At 45.8% G+C, this 18,169-nt stretch overlaps 1 protein-coding gene across 3 annotated transcripts in view; it reads right to left on the reverse strand.

Moving 5' to 3' along the window:
- Positions 1–17,653, reverse strand: part of MICAL1 (microtubule associated monooxygenase, calponin and LIM domain containing 1) — a 44,996-nt gene extending 27,343 nt beyond the window's left edge. The window contains exons 1-2 of one of the 3 annotated variants that reach the window (XM_081195119.1): positions 17,429–17,653; positions 2,788–3,082 (exon numbers count right to left, since the gene is read on the reverse strand). In XM_081195119.1, coding sequence (XP_081051245.1) covers positions 2,788–3,051 — 264 coding nt within the window. In that variant the 5' untranslated portion in view covers positions 3,052–3,082; positions 17,429–17,653. Of the gene's footprint in view, positions 1–2,787; positions 3,083–15,782; positions 15,910–16,803; positions 17,012–17,428 lie in introns of those variants that run through there. The other 2 variants (XM_081195118.1, XM_081195120.1) reach the window with 2 other exon arrangements.
- Between the last annotated feature and the right edge of the window lie 516 nt (positions 17,654–18,169).

An 18,169-nucleotide genomic window follows, 5' to 3' on the forward strand; every position in this document is an offset into this window, starting at 1 on the left:
TGCCGTGGCCGCAGCCTCTGGGGTGGGCAGGTAACATACAATCCATAAGAGTGACTGTGAGCTTGGCATTGTGTCAAAAGAGCAGGCGGGCACAATGCTGCTTTTCAGAGGCAAAGGAAGACCCAGCAGCCTCTGCAGCAGGCATGTCCACAGTCCGATTCAGGAGCCTAATCCAGCCTGCTGGTTGGTTTCATCTGGTCCCTGTAGCAGCTTACTTCCTGGGGTCAAATCCTACAAAAAGGTTAACAACTTTGGTTGGCCCTTTGGTCAACCCTCACGGCCCTTCACTTCATCAAATCTGGCCCTCTTTGAAAAAAGTTTGGACACCACTGCTCTGCAGTTAACTGCTTTTTGCCATTACCGTGGTCTTGTCCCCTCACTACTATAAATGCCTTCTTCAGGGATTTTTTTTTTAAAAAAAAACTTTTTTAGCACAGAACTTAGGTTTGGCGAACCCACACAGAGTGACTTGTCTCAGTCTCCTTCAGCAAAGCAGCCGTTCAATCACATGAGTGGACAGTCAGAATTTGAATCATGCTTTGTTGCAACAGATCCAGCCATACAGGAAGTTCTTAAGCATCCACCAAGATTTTTGCAACAGATGTTTACACTCCAAACCACCTAAGGCCCGATGCTGCTCATCTTGCCTGTACACCCCAACAAGTCACTGCAGATCCAAACATTATTTTTGCAGGGCATTCTGAGAGCTGCTACATACGTCTGAGTTCTACTCTCAGAGCGTACGTTTAAGGCTTATCTTGGCAGTCACCTCAAGCTGAACTGCTTAGCCTCCGTTCAAAGGCAGTTTGAATCCGTATATGGGGTTGGAAGGAAGGCAGCCCTTGCTCCATAGAGCAGAAACTCACACACCAGCACCAAGCATCCTTGGGCAGCTGCCAAAGGTCAACCTCATTCCTGCCAGTGGTTCCCCCCTTAAAAAGAAATTCAGCCTGATGCTCCTAGCAGAGTCTAGCCACAAAATGGCAATCTCCCTCAAGATGGCATAGCTTTGTTCCAGGACAGGGCATTGTGGGAAATTCAATCAACCATCCCTAGCTGCCTGGCAAAGGCTCAGAGAGCTTTTCAAGGCACCTTTCTTGCCATCCAGTGCTTTGTGCTGCCACTAAGTAAGCCCAGCAAGGCCCTCCAGAGTTCCCTTTGTCTCCATCACTCTCAAACCTGGAGCCATCCCTGGACACAGTACAGAGTCACAAAGCGACATGGAGCCAAGAGTCACTCATCAGCAGCAGCAATGTTCACACAACCACAGTCCAGACTGTTCAGCACTTCACATTCCCAAAGCTCCACAAGCTCAGCAAAGAGACACGTTTTCCGAGCAACAACCTGTTGCTGCTTAAGTGCTAGGAAGATGTCAAGTGTTTTTGAAACAGAAGCTCGCTCCCAAGGGAAGACAACTAGGAAACAATACAAAGTACCAATTTACCATCCTGTAGGCTTTTCTGTCCCGTGGTTACTTGGCCATGATTTAGCACAAAAGTAGGGCATCTAATCCCCCTGCAACACATTCTTGCGTGCGGTAACAGTTGGCATCTCGACCGCAAGGGCTCCCTGCAATTCTCCCATGGCTGGATTGTCAATTATATTAGGCATCCCTGGGTGTGATGTTAAGCAGGGAAGGTGGTTCTTCTGAGCTACAGGGTTTCATGGACAGAATCTTTTAACAGCCACTCAGAGCTCCTTTGGGAGGAAGGGTGGGATAGAAATTTAATAAATAAAATTAATATATATATATAAAGGAATGGCTTCTCTTCTCTTTCTTTCCTTTCCTTCAGGTTTCACAATTCCAAGTGTTTACATATTTTGAAAGATTTTCATGACACTGGTCTTTCTCAATTTGTTCTTTTAATTTACATTTTTTCTTTTGAGGTTTTACAAAGAAACCACACTGCGTCATCTCCGTTTGCTTATGTGCTGTGTGATGATCGGTTTGTTGGTGATGATGCAATTAAATCTTGATTTTAATGCATAAAGTGAACTTTGGAATGGTTCTTCAGGAGCACAATTGCCTACACGTTTGGAAATCAATGGAAACCCCACCATTATCAGTGCGAGTTATCTTTTAGAAGGAACACAACAGACGATCTACTTCTGTAAGGGAAGAACTAGGAAGTAATGATAAAACATTGTAGCAATGCACGTAGGGGTAGGCAGAACTAATGTTTACATTACGTATAGCAACAAATCAGGAATTGGAGCTAGAGGTACAGCAACCACAGAATACGAAAAATAACCCAGATATGATCATCTGTACTGCTGAGGTTTACCACACATTTAAGAAATAGGCCTGCTTCAGCATCTGGGAAACATGGGAAGATGGTCCTTGGTATTGGCGACCAGGGGAGAGGCCTAGAATGTTCAGCATCTCATGTGATGACCATCAAGTAGACAAGGGCTGCAGATCCTTCAGCCCATGGACCAAACCTGGTCCACCAGGTGTTCCTATTTGGCCCACATGGCTATTTTTCTAAAACCACTTGCACCTGCCCCACACCTGATGTCATTTGTGACATCAGGTGTGAGGCAGATAGAGACACGGTTGCAAAAAACTGAACTCCTGGCACATCAGCTGATGCATAGAGAGTTCAATCCTCCTTTGTGTAGCATCTCCCCCAGTGGGCAAACGGTGACAGGTGGGCAGCACAAATGACCTGTCAAAAGTTGGCCGCTCAGGGCGGTGGAGATAAATATGTGGCCCACCAGGACGAAAAGGTTCCCCCAACCTATTCTATTCTCTGCAGCATAGTGACCGCAGTTCTGCCACCTTACCTTGGTGTTGGCGCATGCTGTCCCCTGATCATAGTCTTTGTGCCCAGCCTTCTTGTCTAGCTTGGTCCACAAAGCCTTGGCACTCCAGTAGTTGAGGCGAGACTTGAGTTTGTGATAGAACTGGAGCTGGCCAGTATGCTCCAGTCCCAGGTGTCTGCAAAGCGCCTCAAAACTTCCCAGCACCTCTTTGCACTGCTTGGCATGGAGAAAAGTGTCAAAGAGCGAATGAGACAGATTGGACTGCTCCCCATTCTGCTGGCTCATCCTCCTGGGAACTCAGGCGCAAAGAAGAAGCCTGGAAAAGAAAGAAAGCAACAGGTGAGCATCAACAGCTCCGGCTCCTTGGAGAGATCAGGAATTTGGCATTGCAAGGCAACACCCAGCAGCAAGACATAACTCCTTGCTTCCAGCTGCTCCCCCTTAGGAAATGAAGGGGAATGCAACATACCTATCTGTTTACACCCATATGCAGCCTTATACATAGGCCCTGTTCAGGAGAAGGGTTATGTCTGAACTCAAGACACGCTCAAGCTTAGACATGAGAGCAAATGCATGCAGTATGAGCAGATGCAGAAGTCTGAAGGCAATGTGTCTTGTCTGAGCTATTCCAGGGGTGGGGGAACTCTTTGGCTTGGCAGGCCAGATCTTTATCTTCCCATACCCCATGGCCCAGCTTAATAGATGCAAGAGAAACAGCGAGCACACCAGCTGATTGACAGGTGGGCGTGATATGGGGAAAATGGCCCCATGGGGCCAGACTGGACCCCTGCCTAGCCAAGATTGGCTCACGGCCTAGAAGTTCCCCACCCCAAGTTATAACAACAACACTTCTAGCATCTAGAGGTCAGATGTTAACTGTGATAGGTATATACAGACCATCAAATCCCAAAGAAACATATTTATGCATTTGAAAAGCCCCAAGTCATATTTAGCACTGAAAACAGAAAGAGCATAAAAACATATGCTTATTCCCAGTTAGGGCGCACATTTTGCCCTCAGCAGCATTAGGAAAAATCCAAGCTCTACCTCCAAGCAAAGGTCTGTCTCCTTTCACAGACAAGGCCAACAGTCAGTGTGAAAATGTTGCACACCATGGTTGACTCATGCATGTCGGGCCCAGAGAAATAGCTGGGAAATTATCTGAAGTGGAAAAACACCACTTCCTTTTCCCCTAGTCCATTTGCATCCCACCCGCCAAGTCTGGACTACAGAGTATGCATGAAAAGTCTTAATTCAGGCTTGCTTTGTGCTAAACAGCAGATCTACAGAAGACTGGAGGTTACACAAGATTTGGCTGCTCTTTGACTTTCTTAATCAATATTAATTCTGGAATGCAAGATATACAGACTTTAGCAAAGAAGGCAGGAATACAAAAGACTGTAGCAAAGAAGGAAACTGATGAAGTGATTAATCTGCACATGTGTAGTGATTTTCAAGAAAGGAGTCTATATATTTCTAACAAGAATGTTATGGGCAGTTGATATACTTGTCCTGCTGCAGCTTATTCATATTCAGGAGAAGGAGGAGTGATGTGTTTACCTGCTGTCAATGATACAGCTGTAATTTGGAAGCACTACAAAGCAGCCTGCACATTTTTCTAACCGCAGCCCTAAGTTTCCTAACACAGTGACTTGCTCGGCGTTCTGTACTAATTTCCCCCAGCTTCGCGGTTAGCAACTTCCTGTGCGCCCACTCAACCACATTTGTTGCTAAAGAAGACTGACACAGGCTGGGAAATTTCCTTGCAGTGTCTAAAGAGAAAGGTGACTTCCTTCTGGTTTGCAGAAGCCAATGTGCACACACATCTCATTATATATATATATATCGTTTACTAACCATGGAGAAAGAGCTATTTCCTTCTTGCCTTCTGCACACAGAAAGGATAATAAAACAGTTGACTGGTGTAACATCTGCTAATGAAGTTTCTTTCAAGTGCTTTGCATATCCTCAGGCATGCACTGCATGGAGAAAGTTGTCTTTCACTGAAATCAGTCAGCTTTCCTTGCCTAGAATGCTGACTTCTTAGCACCAGGGCATTAATTTATTTTTTTACTTAATGCAGCTGTGAAGTCAGTGGGCAGCCAATTTGATCAAGGAAGTGTTTTTTGGTGCTGGTGTTTAATCCATCTGCCCCATGTTTTCCTGATTGAACTTGCCCTCCCCAAGATGCCTATTTGCTGTGTGTGTGTGATACAGGAACTTGTATCATGCCAGTATTTTTCTCTGAATGGAAGAAATAGCAAGTGTGTGTGTGTGTGTGTGTGTGTGTGTGTGTGTGTGCGCGCGCGCGCACATATACACACATCTGTGAGAGCAATTTAGAACAGGCAAACAGTGCAGGGATAAGAAGTTAAAAATATTCATCTCTGTGCTTCTTCCCTAATCAAATTAGCAGTCACATATTCCACGGCTGCATTTAGTTAAACATTAAACATTGCAGCTCTCATATCATAGAAGGTGGTGAACTCTCATTAGTTAAAGGTTTTTAAGCAGAGGCTGGACAGTTACCTATCAGTGGTGGTGTGGCAGTGGATGTCCTGCTCTGTTTGTGAGTCCTTCCAACTCTTAAGATACGTTTTTTCTAATATATGTTTCATCTTGTACAAACATCTTTATGCTCAGTGTTAACAGCTGAGCTGTACAAAGACTCTGGGCTTGAAAGCTATGTCCACTACAGAGTTTGTAACATTTTTGTTGGTTCTTAGAATGCTTTTACCCAACTGTGGATTTTGGAATATTTATTGTGAACCAACATGGCTCCCTTTGCTTTTTTCACAGATCTCCAGAGTTACTCCACATGAAGCAAAAAAGGGGGAGGTTGGTTGGTGGTGGCATCATAGCACTCAGCCAGAACAAACCCAGTGTGATTTCTCATGGTATGGCAAAGAAAACATCAGGCACATGTCCTCTTTCTGGATTTCTTGGATAAAGATATGAAGGAAATAATTTGATTTAGTGCAAAAAATTCCCCCACATGAGATGCACAGGCCTCTCCCCAGAGAGGACATGCAAGAGTTACCCTTTAACACATTACCCTGGGGTGTTGGGGGCAGTATGCCATGAGGTGGGTGGACACATAATGCTCCCTCTAGGGTAGCTTGTCCACCTTTGGTCCTCACCCTGCACTCAGCTCTGATCTGTGACTCCTAGAAGCTGTCAGCATGCAACAGTGACCACACCCCAGGAAACAGCTTCAACTGGCCAGCTAAACCAGGTGAGGGTAGCTGATGGGTCTCAAACCCTCTGTGAGTCAGGAATTTCCCCTGCATGTGAAGAAAGGCTTCAGTGGATTGAGCGGATGAGACCAATAGGGGGTCCAACAGTCAAGATGGCGGTTTCTGCATGTGCTGTAGGGTGCAGGTGGTACTCGTCAACCAGGGAAGGTAGCTCAACCAGGAGAAGGAAGACTCTGATCTTAAACCTCTGCTGCCTTGCGGGATATCTTTGGAAGAAGACAAGACTAACAGAGTAAACCCTACACAGATCCGGAGTGGAGTTCCTAAGGCATTTAGATGGCACCTTGTACACTTCCTTCCGGCAATTCCTGCAGCTAAGCTGGTGCCAAACATATTGCTCTGCTTTCCTCTGGACCATATCAGCAAGGCAGGGTGTGTGTGTGTGTGTGTGTGTGTGTGTGTGTGTGTGTGTGTGTGTTGACTTCTGGGCATTCCAGGACCTACACACTGCCCAGGCTTTAGAGCTGCTAATGTAGTGGTTTGACCTCACCCCTAGAGGCGCACTCCATTGTCCCTTGAGACAAACGTATACCAACCCTGGACACGCACACATACAAAGGAAGTGCATTTCACTGACACTTCCTGATTACATGCAAATGTTTGCACAGTTTGTCAAGCATGCTGTTTGTCATGGGAACCACTTTTACAAATCTCCGGTGTGCCACATGGTTATTCCCTCAAAATGTGGGGGCGGGGGAGGATTATTACATCATTCCTGCCTTCCTTCCCACTTCCTCTGTTCTCTATCTTCCAGACATGAAATACACTGGGGTCTGGCAACCCAATGAGTTCCTCTCTTTCAATCATTTTCTTCTGACAGGAGTTACGCCTTGGCTATGGTTGGTAAGGAGGATTTGAATATATAACATTGAAAAGTGCTCTGTGCTGCAAGATTTACTCAGAAGTACACCCAGTACTGCTTTACTGCTGGAAAAGTATGCATGAGGGTACAGGCTAACCCTAGAAGCAACAACAACAAAAAAAGATTTTTTAAAAATGCTAACCGTTACATTTCAAACATTTGGGATTAATAAGCCTATGCTGACATCAACCAGAACTGGAAGCTGTTTGCTATATAGTGAACACAAAGGACAATGGCAACCAAGACTATAATCCCTCCCCATGTATGATTAAATCCTCCTCATCCCCAGTGAGGGTCATGTAAGGCAGGAAACTGTCTGGGTACATTTGACTTGTAAATTAAACAGGGGGGTGGGTGGGTATGGAAGGAACCAACCAACAGTGCCAAGTATTAGTAAACAGGATATTAGCCAGGAGACTCGCTATCTAAGGAAGTCTTTGAGGGCTGTTTCAATGCCCTCTCCTTTCAGTCCTTGAAACTTAAAGATTAAGTATCTTCTGACACTTGCAATTTGAAAGCATACGTCTCACATTTTGAACACTTGATGATCGAGACCCCAACCGCCATGCAATAAATTTCGCTGACTGTGGGGAAAAACACCCACCAAAATTTTGAAACAAATTTGTGAAACGAGCTACCTTGTTAGTGAAAACACACAATGGAAGTTACCTTAAAGACAAAGAAATATTTTACAGCATAAACTTTTGTGAATATTTCAGTAAATCTTGTTTTCCTCAAAACTTTGAATCATGACAAACTATATGCTGCCCAGGCTTAATCAGTAACTGTCTTTGCCAGTTGTTTGAACAGCATATAGGACCCTTTCCCAGAGACTCTTTCCCAAGGTTTCAACTCAGGGAAATATTTGAGATACACACAAAATCTGGTTGCATTTAATGGAGTCATCCTGTTAGCGCAAGGACCTCCTCCTATGCAATAGGGTTTCTTTTGTCCCACTCCATTCTCTGTGCAACCCACCCTACCACTGCAAAAAAAGATTTTTTTAGAGGGGCACAGGAGTTGCATAAGAAGAGGAGAGAAGAGGAAGAGGAAGTACTATTGCACAGGTGGAAATTCTTGCGCTAACTTTGTTGGCTACATCCCATCCCCAGACCCCAAGATCACCACCTGAGGTCCTTCTTCATGTGCCTCCTCCACACGAGGTCCGGAGGGTGGCAACACGAGAACGGGCCATTCTGCAGTGGCTCCCCATCTGTGGAATGCCCTCTCCAGGGAGGTTAGTCTGGCAGAGAGGCCAGCAAACTTTTTCAGCAGAGGGCCAGTCCACTGTCCCTCAGACCTTGGGGGGGGGGCAGACTATATTTTGGGGGGGGAAATGAACAAATTCCTATGCCCCACAAATAAGCCAGAGATGCATTTTAAATAAAAGCACACATTCTACTCATATAAAAACACACTGATTCCTGGACCGTCCGCAGGCCAGATTTAGAAGACGATTGGGCTGGATCCGGCCTTAAGTTTGCCTACCCATGGTCTGGCACTTTCATTATACACCTTCAGGCGCCACGTGAAAACGTTCTTCAACCAGGCCTTTGGCTGAATAACATCAGATATACTTTCAAATGTATCGTGAGAAGGGAGATTATTGGTTTGTTTTTTTATCTTATTTTTGTTACATATTTTGCATTTTTTATTTTGTGGTTTTGTGGTGTAAACTGCCCTGAGATCCACTCAGGTGAAGTGGAGTGACAGTAATCATATAATCATCACAGCATACAACATTGTGTTGAAGCAAAAAGCCTTGGGCAGTGCTAAGAACATCTCAGAATCCATTCCCCCACCCACCCTTGTGCCAATAGCACTGATATAGAAAAACCTGCTTTAGAGACAAAGGCAGAGATCAAGGAAGACACTCAAGAATATTAACCAATTGCACCTTGAAATTATTTATGTAATATCCTAAGCAACCAGATGGTTCCTTAACCAATGAGGAAATGCTTGCGCCCTCAGACAGGCAGGCTCAGCGTAGCTTGTTTAAAGGCTCTGCAGCACTGACTGCATTAAGCAAGTGTAGAGGGAGGCCTGGAGACACCATTTGTGTCTCTATTCAATATACAGTGGTACCTCTGGTTATGAACTTAATTTGTCCTGGAGGTCCGTTCTTAACCTGAAACCGTTCTTAACCTGAGGTACCACTTTAGCTAATGGGGCCTCCTGCTGCCGCCACATGATTTCTGTTCTCATCCTGAGGTAAAGTTCTTAAGCCGAGGTACTACTTCCAGGTTAGTGAAGTCTGTAACCCGAAGTGTTTGTAGCCCAAGGTACCACTGTATTCCGAAGAGACTCAACTGGAGCAATAGACTGCAGGAGCAGCAATCTGACCTGAAAACGATCTGTTTGTCAATACTGCAGATATAAGCAGGAAGACACAAAGAGCACTGCAGATATTTGCCTTCATCGTGCCTCCATCCTGCAACCACTGTTGAATAGGGCTGTGTGCGGCTTGATTTCCAGGGCTGCCAAGCACATGCATTTGTTTTGAACTTCTGCATACTAAATACCTGTGAAAGTCACACCCCTACTCTGAGATCATTCCAAATATTTTGAAACTTCACAGTGACTCCTATGCCCCCCACACCCACATCCTTGTGCTTTGCATTTACCACTCTGATGGAAAAGAACTGCCAACCCCAGACTGCATATTCACAGCCCTCTCTTCACCCACAAGCATGCACTGCACAGAGGAGGAACAAGCCCTGACACTGGACTCCTCAGCTTCTGTAGGTGTGAGTTCAACCAGAAGATTAAAGGAGTAAGTGATCCTGCTAAGTGATCTTGAGTAATAGCTCCCAGACAGGAAGAGAGGATTGAAGCAATGACCTTCCAAATCCCAAACCACTGCCTTAACCAAAGAAGGAACCTATCCTTTCAAAAGCACACAACATCATTACACACAAACAAAAACCCTTCCCCAATGCAGTGCAGGATCAAAAGAAACTTATGCAGAGAAATAAACAGACTGTGCACCTCTTGGCTACTACACATTTCATCAGAGAACCTGCATATCGAGAGTGATTACACAACTGGCATGATTACACACCTAGTTGTGTGACTCACATTTACAACAGACATAAAAAAAAATAACACAGCACGCCACTAAGATGCAAACTGGGCTAACTTCAGTCCAGTTCGAAAGTCGTTTCTCCTTTAGCCAACCCTAACCTGCTTTTATTTTTGTGCAATTAGGGCAGGGCATTGTGGGAGAGGGATAAGAGGCTGTGTATGCACCATACATTTAAAGCACATTACTTCCCCCAAAGAATTCTGGGAACTTTACGCCTCACACAGCTATCATACCCAGTACCCATATCAAACTACAGTTCCCAGAACACTTTGGGGGGAATAATCAGCTTCAAATGCACTGGGTGAGCAGAGTTTAAGATAAAAGGATACAGAGTCTGTGGCAATACCAGTTCTGAGCTATCAGTTTCTTTTGAACCAAGCACTCAATTATGGGAAGCTACGTAACCCCGCACATGCCCACAGAATAGATATTAACAGGTTTTTTTTTCTGGGGAATGGATATAATGATGCCAAGGCATATTTACAGTGGAATCCTTTTGATGCTCATAAAGTATCATAAAGTGTTGAATAATCCAGAAGGTAAAGAAACATCTCTTTAAAAAAAATCGTTTAGCACCCATTGCTCACTCTAGGATTGCTGGTGCAACCATAGTCTAGATCAGGGAAAGGGAACCTGTGGCCTTTGCAGTGTTGTTGGACTCCAACTTTCAGCAGCCCCAGCCAACATGGACAACATGGACAGGAGCTGTCATTCATCAACATCTGGAGGACCACAGGTTCCTCACCCCTGATTTAAGGGGGAATGCCACGCACTCTGGAGTGGGGTGAACACCACTTTCCAGGGCAGAAGAAACCACCAACAGGACCTCTGTCTTGCCTAGACTAAGCTTCAGTTTAGCTACCATTTCTTCACTAAACCTACCCAGAGCTTGATTTCAGTTTTGCAAAAACAAACATCCAAATCCTTCTCTCTGTTATCGCTTGGAAATTCACCACCCAAACTTGTTTGCCAGCCTGCCTGAGCTTTATTCCCCATCTAACAGATTACAAACTTGTTCTGGGACTGTATTACAAAATATTTCATCTTTAGTTTACCCACGTTATGAAGCAGTGTAGATCTTGCACATTAAAAATCAGGTCCTCACTCTAAGGAAACTAGGCGCAGCTAGATTGAAGGAAGCATGTTCCTTTTTGCAATTTCTCCACATCCCAAAATGTTAACATCTGCTAGAAGAAAAAGCAACTGTCAAGGTTCTGCAGTCCTTATCTATAGCCCTTGTGTGTTACTTGGTTGGTGATTGTAACCATCACAGACAATATCCTTCTCTGGTTAGTGGTAGGAGGGAATGATGGAAGACTGACCACTGACTCTAGACCAAGGACATCATCATGAATCACAGCAATTAGCAGGCTTTCAATTGACAATTTCACAAGATCTGGCCATAAGAGATGCCAAAACACCCATGTGACAGTGAGGTGAATGAGAATTAGGGTGCTTCGGGACAGGAGGGGGGGCATAACACAGTAAACATATTCTTCTGCTATTGCAGATGGGTTGTTTGGGTGTTTTTAAAAAGCATATAGGATCCCCTCCCCAAGGGTAAATCCAGGTTAAAAGCAAGGTGAGGAATACAGGCTGGTATTTTGATGCCAACAATATTGCATGGAAGCTGCAAAATTTTTTTTTAAAAAAATTGCAACCATGAGGAGTAACCATTTCACAATGGTTGGTAGAACCTTTGTACAATGTTACTTCCTTACTGGAACAAACCCTGAGGTGCTAGGAGCAATCTGAATACAAAGTATTCTGGTCTGACCTAGGAAGACATTTAAAAGAGTGCTAAAAGGCATAATTAATTATTAATCCTTGGGCAACGAAAGCAAAACAGAAGAGGTGGCACAGTATGGTGCCGGAGACTTTGCACTGTAAACTGCACCTGTCTACCATTTGCTTCGGACATTCTGCACTAGACTGCAATTCCAAATATCACGTTTCCCTAGTGTTCTGTTCAGCCAATCATACTTAGGAAAATTGCATTCTTTCCCAGACTGGAATCATGCTATTCATGAATATACCAAGTAGAATGGAATGTGGCTCCACATATATTAACTGGTGCCCGTTAGATATTTTTTGTCATAATTAGTGACCAGCAACACATCCCTTCCTCCCATGCCCATACCACTTTATGAATTGTTACAAACAGTGAAATATGAAGCAAATGGTCCCCACAACCTTATCCCCCTGCAGCAATGTCCTTATTTTATTTTAAGTTTTCAAAAAAAAAGTGTTCACATCCCCAGCACTCTTCTCCAGTGACTGCAATGAGTATCAAGCTGGCAATATCAAGGAATATACCAGGAGAGGGGTACACTGCATTTGTGTAATTTCCAAGGGCCACAGAATCATACATTCTCTATCTCTTCATACCTGGTACTGCACTGGTGCCCCATAAGAGGCCTCAGAAAGTGCTGCTAACACAGCAAAAACAAAGCAAGAGGCAGCAGCTACAGGTTCCTAGTCTCTGCAGCCACAGCAGGCGCTGTGATTCTCTAGCTTTTTGTTAGAGCACTCCATTGTCCCTCAAGACAGCAGACAGATGCCAACATAGTGTACACACATGACTCAATAACACTAGTGGTGTTTACCCCATTCAATCAATGATATGCAGTCAGATATATGAATGCCAATGTCTCGATCACACCAAGAAAGTCAACCGACATAATATGACAACTTAATGCAGATGCAATAAGGCAGGCTCCAGATGTTTTGAACTACAACTCTGATCAGCCTCAGCCAGCGCAGCGATTCCAGCTGCGGCTGGTGGGAGCAGTAGCCCCAAACATCTGGAGGGCAAGGCTGCAATAAGCTCATGCTGGATGAAAGCAAAACTTAAGATCTTTAAGAATTTCCCATGCAATCAGTGAAAGCATCACACCAACTTAATTTAGCCATGTGAAATGTAAAGCCTTTTAGCATTATTGATGGGACAGAATGTGCTGATAAGTGTGGAAGGAGAATAGCCAGGGAGAATGTGTTGATGCTGCAGAAAACATTGGATATATAGGTAAAAAAAGGATGCTTTTGCACACACATTGGAAAGCAGTTGAGGAAATGGCAGGGCTTCACTGCAAGTTACTTGTCACTTAAAAAAAAAAAGCCTGGATGAGCCCTGCACATTGGATTTGTACAGTGCTGAAGAATAAAGTCTTTCAGAATAATGAAATCACAAGAAGAAGGGTAGAAGTTGCTGGAGGAGCAGGTTGGTCTGTATGTCACAGATTATCCAGTAGGGCAGGCTTAGGATACTTACTGCTTATGCAATCCTGCTTTGCATGAGACTTGCAACAGTTAAAAGGGCATGAGCTGAAGGGAAACAAACAGAACATTCTGAACTTTCCTCATCTACCCCTCATACTTTCTGAACTTTTAGGCTTTTCCTCATATTTCCTGCCAGATAATAACTGACAAAAATGTTGAACTTTTGCTGGGTTTCCCTCCCAGTTCATTTAGCGAGCCAGTCTGGTCACAATAGAACTGATGCACACAAACCATCATGCTAAACCAGGCTTCCTCAACATCAGCCCTCCAAATGTTTTTGGCCTACAACTCCCATGATCCCTAGCTAGCAGGACCAGTAGTCAGGAATGATGGGGATTGTAGTCTAAAAACATCTGGAGGGCCGAGGTTGAGGAAGCCTGTGCTAAACCATAGTTCAGTGTGACATGCACAAACTTGAACTAGCTGCAGCATGATTTGTGTTTGCATGCTTCCCCCCTGCTCCTGCACAGTCAGGAGTAATTCAGAAACAATAGTTTGCCATTTTGTCCAAATTGGCAAACTGAGGTTAACATTAACTATGGGTTGTTTAAAACAAGCCACCTTGTTTAGGGCGACATGTGAACACCCCCCCTTCCTTCCTATTCTATTTATTGTGTGGAAATGAAGTGCATTCAGTTATAATATAAACACAAAAGAAAAATAGTTACAAAAAATGTAGCAAGCTTTCAGTGTAAGAACAGAAAGGACAACATCTAGAGTTCAGAACCCACCGAAAACTTCTAGTGCTGCTGGTTCAACTAAAGAACAACCTGCAGCTTAATTGAGTAAGCTCAACGACTGAAATCCTGGAAGTCTAGATCTGGAACCAAACTTTTGGATTTTTGCTCTCCTCCAGAAGACATTTTTCACATGCTGTTTACTTCTGCTGTGAAAGACCCTCAATGTCTGCTGAGTCTGCTGTGAAAGACTCTAATGCTCATTCTGTCCTTAATGAAAAAGCCAGCAGCATGGGACAGGCTTGTACAACATGCCTCCCCAGGGAACTAGGCTACACTCTGCATTGTAACAAACAACATCAAGGACTTAACAGACACACTCTTTTCCTTTCGAGTCAGCAAGGAGTTGCACTTAATTGTTTTTTTCCTGCAAGAGAATTAGGCTGCCGTGACCGTTAAACAATTAGAGGTACAGGTGGTGTGAGTAAGAACTAGAGAGAGCCCTACAGCCATCCCTTTTTGTCGTCTGCACATCTGCTGCAGCAAAAGACATGCCACCTGGCTGCTAAAAAAGTAAGGGGCCAATCTGGATTACTTGGGAGCCAGCAGCACCTGCAATTTGCATTCATATTTCAGCATTGCACTTTATCAGCACACACACACACACACACACACACACAAAAGCAGTTCTCTCTGCTTATTCTGTGGAGGTGGCTTATAAGAGGTCTTACACACCAATCTCCCTTTCATAGTCATGCATCCCTAACTAGCTACAAGTAGGTATACAACACAGAAAGAAGTTTTATGGTCCTTCTCCCCTTCACCTTCCACTACCTAGGAGAGCAACATTTCCTGTTTTCAGCAAAGCACCTGTTAGATATAAGATAAGCTTGACTTCGTTTCAGCAATTAAAATTGCCTAAGCCAAGGAGGAAGTAAGTATGAGAACCAGGAAGTGTAAACTCTGTTAGTCAAGGTGCTGCAGTGGTTATCAAGCCTGCCAAGCACACGTAGGTGCTAAAGGGTCAGATAGCACATGCACATTATCTGCACAAATTTAGATGTGCCCTAGTTTTATTAAACATAAGGCACTTGCAATGGGGCAAAAGGGGTGGGAGATCTTGGTTTCGGATGGTCACAAGGCTCAATGAAGGAATAAGGCGGGAAGCCCAATAGTTGCATCTTCTCTCATTGTTGGAAAAAATTAAAATTATACTCCTTGTCTTCAAATTGAGGATGAATGAACTTGGTCACAGGGTTGCCAGTAAGATTGCAGGTGCAGGATAGGCAGTAATTCAGCTGACAACATTTTCAGGTGTGGAGATGCAGTTAATACCATTTGCCCCAATAGCAAAAGGTGTAGGCAAGATGTTAGGTAAAGGGTAAAGGGACCCCTGACCATTAGATCCAGTCATGGCTGCCTCTGGGGTTGTGGCACTCATCTCACTTTATATATTCCAAGGGAGGCAGTGTACAGCTTCCGGGTCATGCGGCCAGCATGACTAAGCTGCTTCTGGTGAACCAGAGCAGCGCATGGAAACGCTGTTTACCTTCCCGCCGGAGCGATACCCATTTATCTACTTGCACTTTGACTTGCTTTTGAACTGCTAGGTTGGCAGGAGCAGGGACCAAGCAACGGGAGCTCACCTCGTCACCGGGATTCGAACCACCAACCTTCTGATCAGCAAGTCCTAGGCTCTGTGGTTTAACCCACAGCGCCACCAATGTCCCAGGCAAGATGTTGGCAAGGGTTAATTTGCTGGAGACAAGTGCTAATTTGTAGAATTAAAAAAAAAAATATGTAAGACTTAAGTCACATTGAAAGCCACAGTGTGAATTAACAGCCTCGCTACTAACCCGAGATGCGCAAAGTGCCCATTCTCCACCACCGCCAATGCAGACTCGCACTCTTCGTATTACTTCGGGACTGAAAGAACGAGGAACCGAGCCCTTTCTACCAGTCGCAAAAAGTAAGGCGATGCAAAGACGTCACGTCATTTTACACAACATACTCAAGCCAGCTGGAGCTCTCAAAGAACCCCTCCCATTCCCTAGGCACGTGGTGTAGAAAGCCGAGCCCGTAATCCAACCAACAGGGATGGTCCAAGGCTCCAAGTCCTCAATCATCCACACCGCAGGATCCAAGAGGATCCCTTGCGAGGTCGCAGAGAATGCTGGGGCGCAGCTCGCAGATCACGCACTTTTATTGGGCGCTTCTACTGCTACCCTTGCCCCGCCCATCAACTATCAGCCCGGAGTCCTACCCTTCCCCATTGTGATGAGTACCTCTCCCGAGCCCCCAGGGGCTAAGATTCCCCCACACTTTTAATGGGGGACACCCGCGCCCTAATATTTCCTGGTTAGTCTCTGCTGCTTTGGAAGGCAAGGGGGCGGGGACCCCCACCCAGATCAAAGTTTTAAGCTGCAAGCGGCTCCCTCCTACCTAAACTCCGACCGCAGGGGCGTCCCTCTCCTTTGAGCTCCTCGTCCCACGCGTAAGGTCGCTTCTCAAAGCCGTTTTACGCATCCTCTACCTTTCGCGCCCACGGCTCAGCGCATACCCAAAGAGGGCCTAGTTATGACTGGCCGCGGAGGGAGGAAGAAGAGAACAGGGCAGCCGCGCACTCTGTACATGCTCAGAGGGACCCCGGGCTTTGCCATTGGCTCTCGCGTTCCAAGGCTGAGACGCGGCTGCTTGCCACGAACACCCGCGTTTAGACCGACCCGTCGAGCCTTGGCACCCGAGGCGCACGGCAATTCCTTTCTGCCCGCCTCGCCGTTGAGCCAAGCGCGCAGCGATAGCGCCGGTCTCTGGGGCTGCCGAGCACGCAGCCCGGCTGGCGATCGAGGGCGCCCCTCGGCTCTGTAGCCACTTTACCTCCTCCTTCCCGGTTGCGCTCCGCTTCTTCCGCCGCCGGGGCTCCTCGGCTTCTCCCCGCTAGGAGTGGCTTGTGCTTAGGTTGCTGGAAGAGACACCCCTCCCCAGCAGAGACTGCTCCCCCCCCTTCGCTGCCTTTCTGGATCGGAAAACGCGGCTCAACTGCTCCCTCGGCTCCGCAGGGCGGAGGAGAGGGGACGGCAGCATCGCGCGCTTGTGCTGCGAGTCTGCCGGAGCCACATAGCCCGGAGGCGGAGCTTCTTGCCCGGGCACTTTAAAAACTCCTTGTGCAACCTAAAGAAGACTGCAGCAGCAAGGAAGATAATCCCAAACCGAGGGTAATACGACCCTTCACTGGGTTTGTTGTTTTTTTTTTTTTTTGGAAAAACAAATAAATGCGCGAATGCTTAGCGTGGGATCCGTTTACAAATGCTGACATAAAGCACAGAGGGGCCTAGGATGTACGATCCAACTATTATTTTATTTTATTTTGCCGTGTAGCCGTCACACATGTCGAGTTAAAAGTGAAGCCCGCTGGCCTCACGTGTTGCCCATGAGCGCTGCTCCCACCGGAAACGAGTTGCCCCCAAAACGCTCTGCCGGTGCAACGTTTTTTATATCCTACCTTTCTTCCACGGTCCTCAAGCCAGCATGCAAAGGACTCCCAGGAAGCTTCCAGGACAGGCACCGTCGGGATCCCAGATCGGCTTAGCTTCAGCGAGGGTGTTTCATCCTGTGCCCTCCGATTTTATCCGGGACCGGTGGTCTGGGACAGGAAATTCAGCGTCACTTGTGACCAGAGAGCAGGGAGGGGAGAAATTCCTTTAAGCGTTACTTCTTGCCCTTTCCTTAGGGGTGATTCATACATGTGTGGTGGCTGCACAGGAAATGCTATCCTGATGGCATGCATGAAGTGACAGCCCACCTCGATTTCACCACACACCGCCTTTTGCTCATCTGTGGTGATGCTTGAGAACTGCAGGGCCTGGGTGTTCGCATGTGCTAGTACTGCGCAATGAAACACATGCTTTGAAAACAACGTGCACAGTGTGTTGGTTGTGCTGCCACAATCAAAAGACAGTAGGATATATATGATCATAAGTAGCTTTGAAAATAAAATAAAGCGCCTCTGTTTGCTGTAGTGCAGGGCTGGCTCAAGTCATTTTTTGCCTGAGGCAAAGGACATGGTAGTGCCCTCACTGTTCCAGGTACATAAGTCAACAGGACAGCTGAATAATATTTCAACGATGGCAATGGCCTCCACCGCAGTTGACGGCAGCAGGCTGACTATGGGGGTGCCACGGTAAACAGCTGGCACCGCTGTGGTGCAAAATGCTACAAGAACATTCAGTTCATAACATTACAA

This window comes from Podarcis bocagei (assembly GCF_964188305.1).
Source record: "Podarcis bocagei genome assembly, chromosome: 5".
NCBI classification, from domain to species: domain Eukaryota; kingdom Metazoa; phylum Chordata; class Lepidosauria; order Squamata; family Lacertidae; genus Podarcis; species Podarcis bocagei.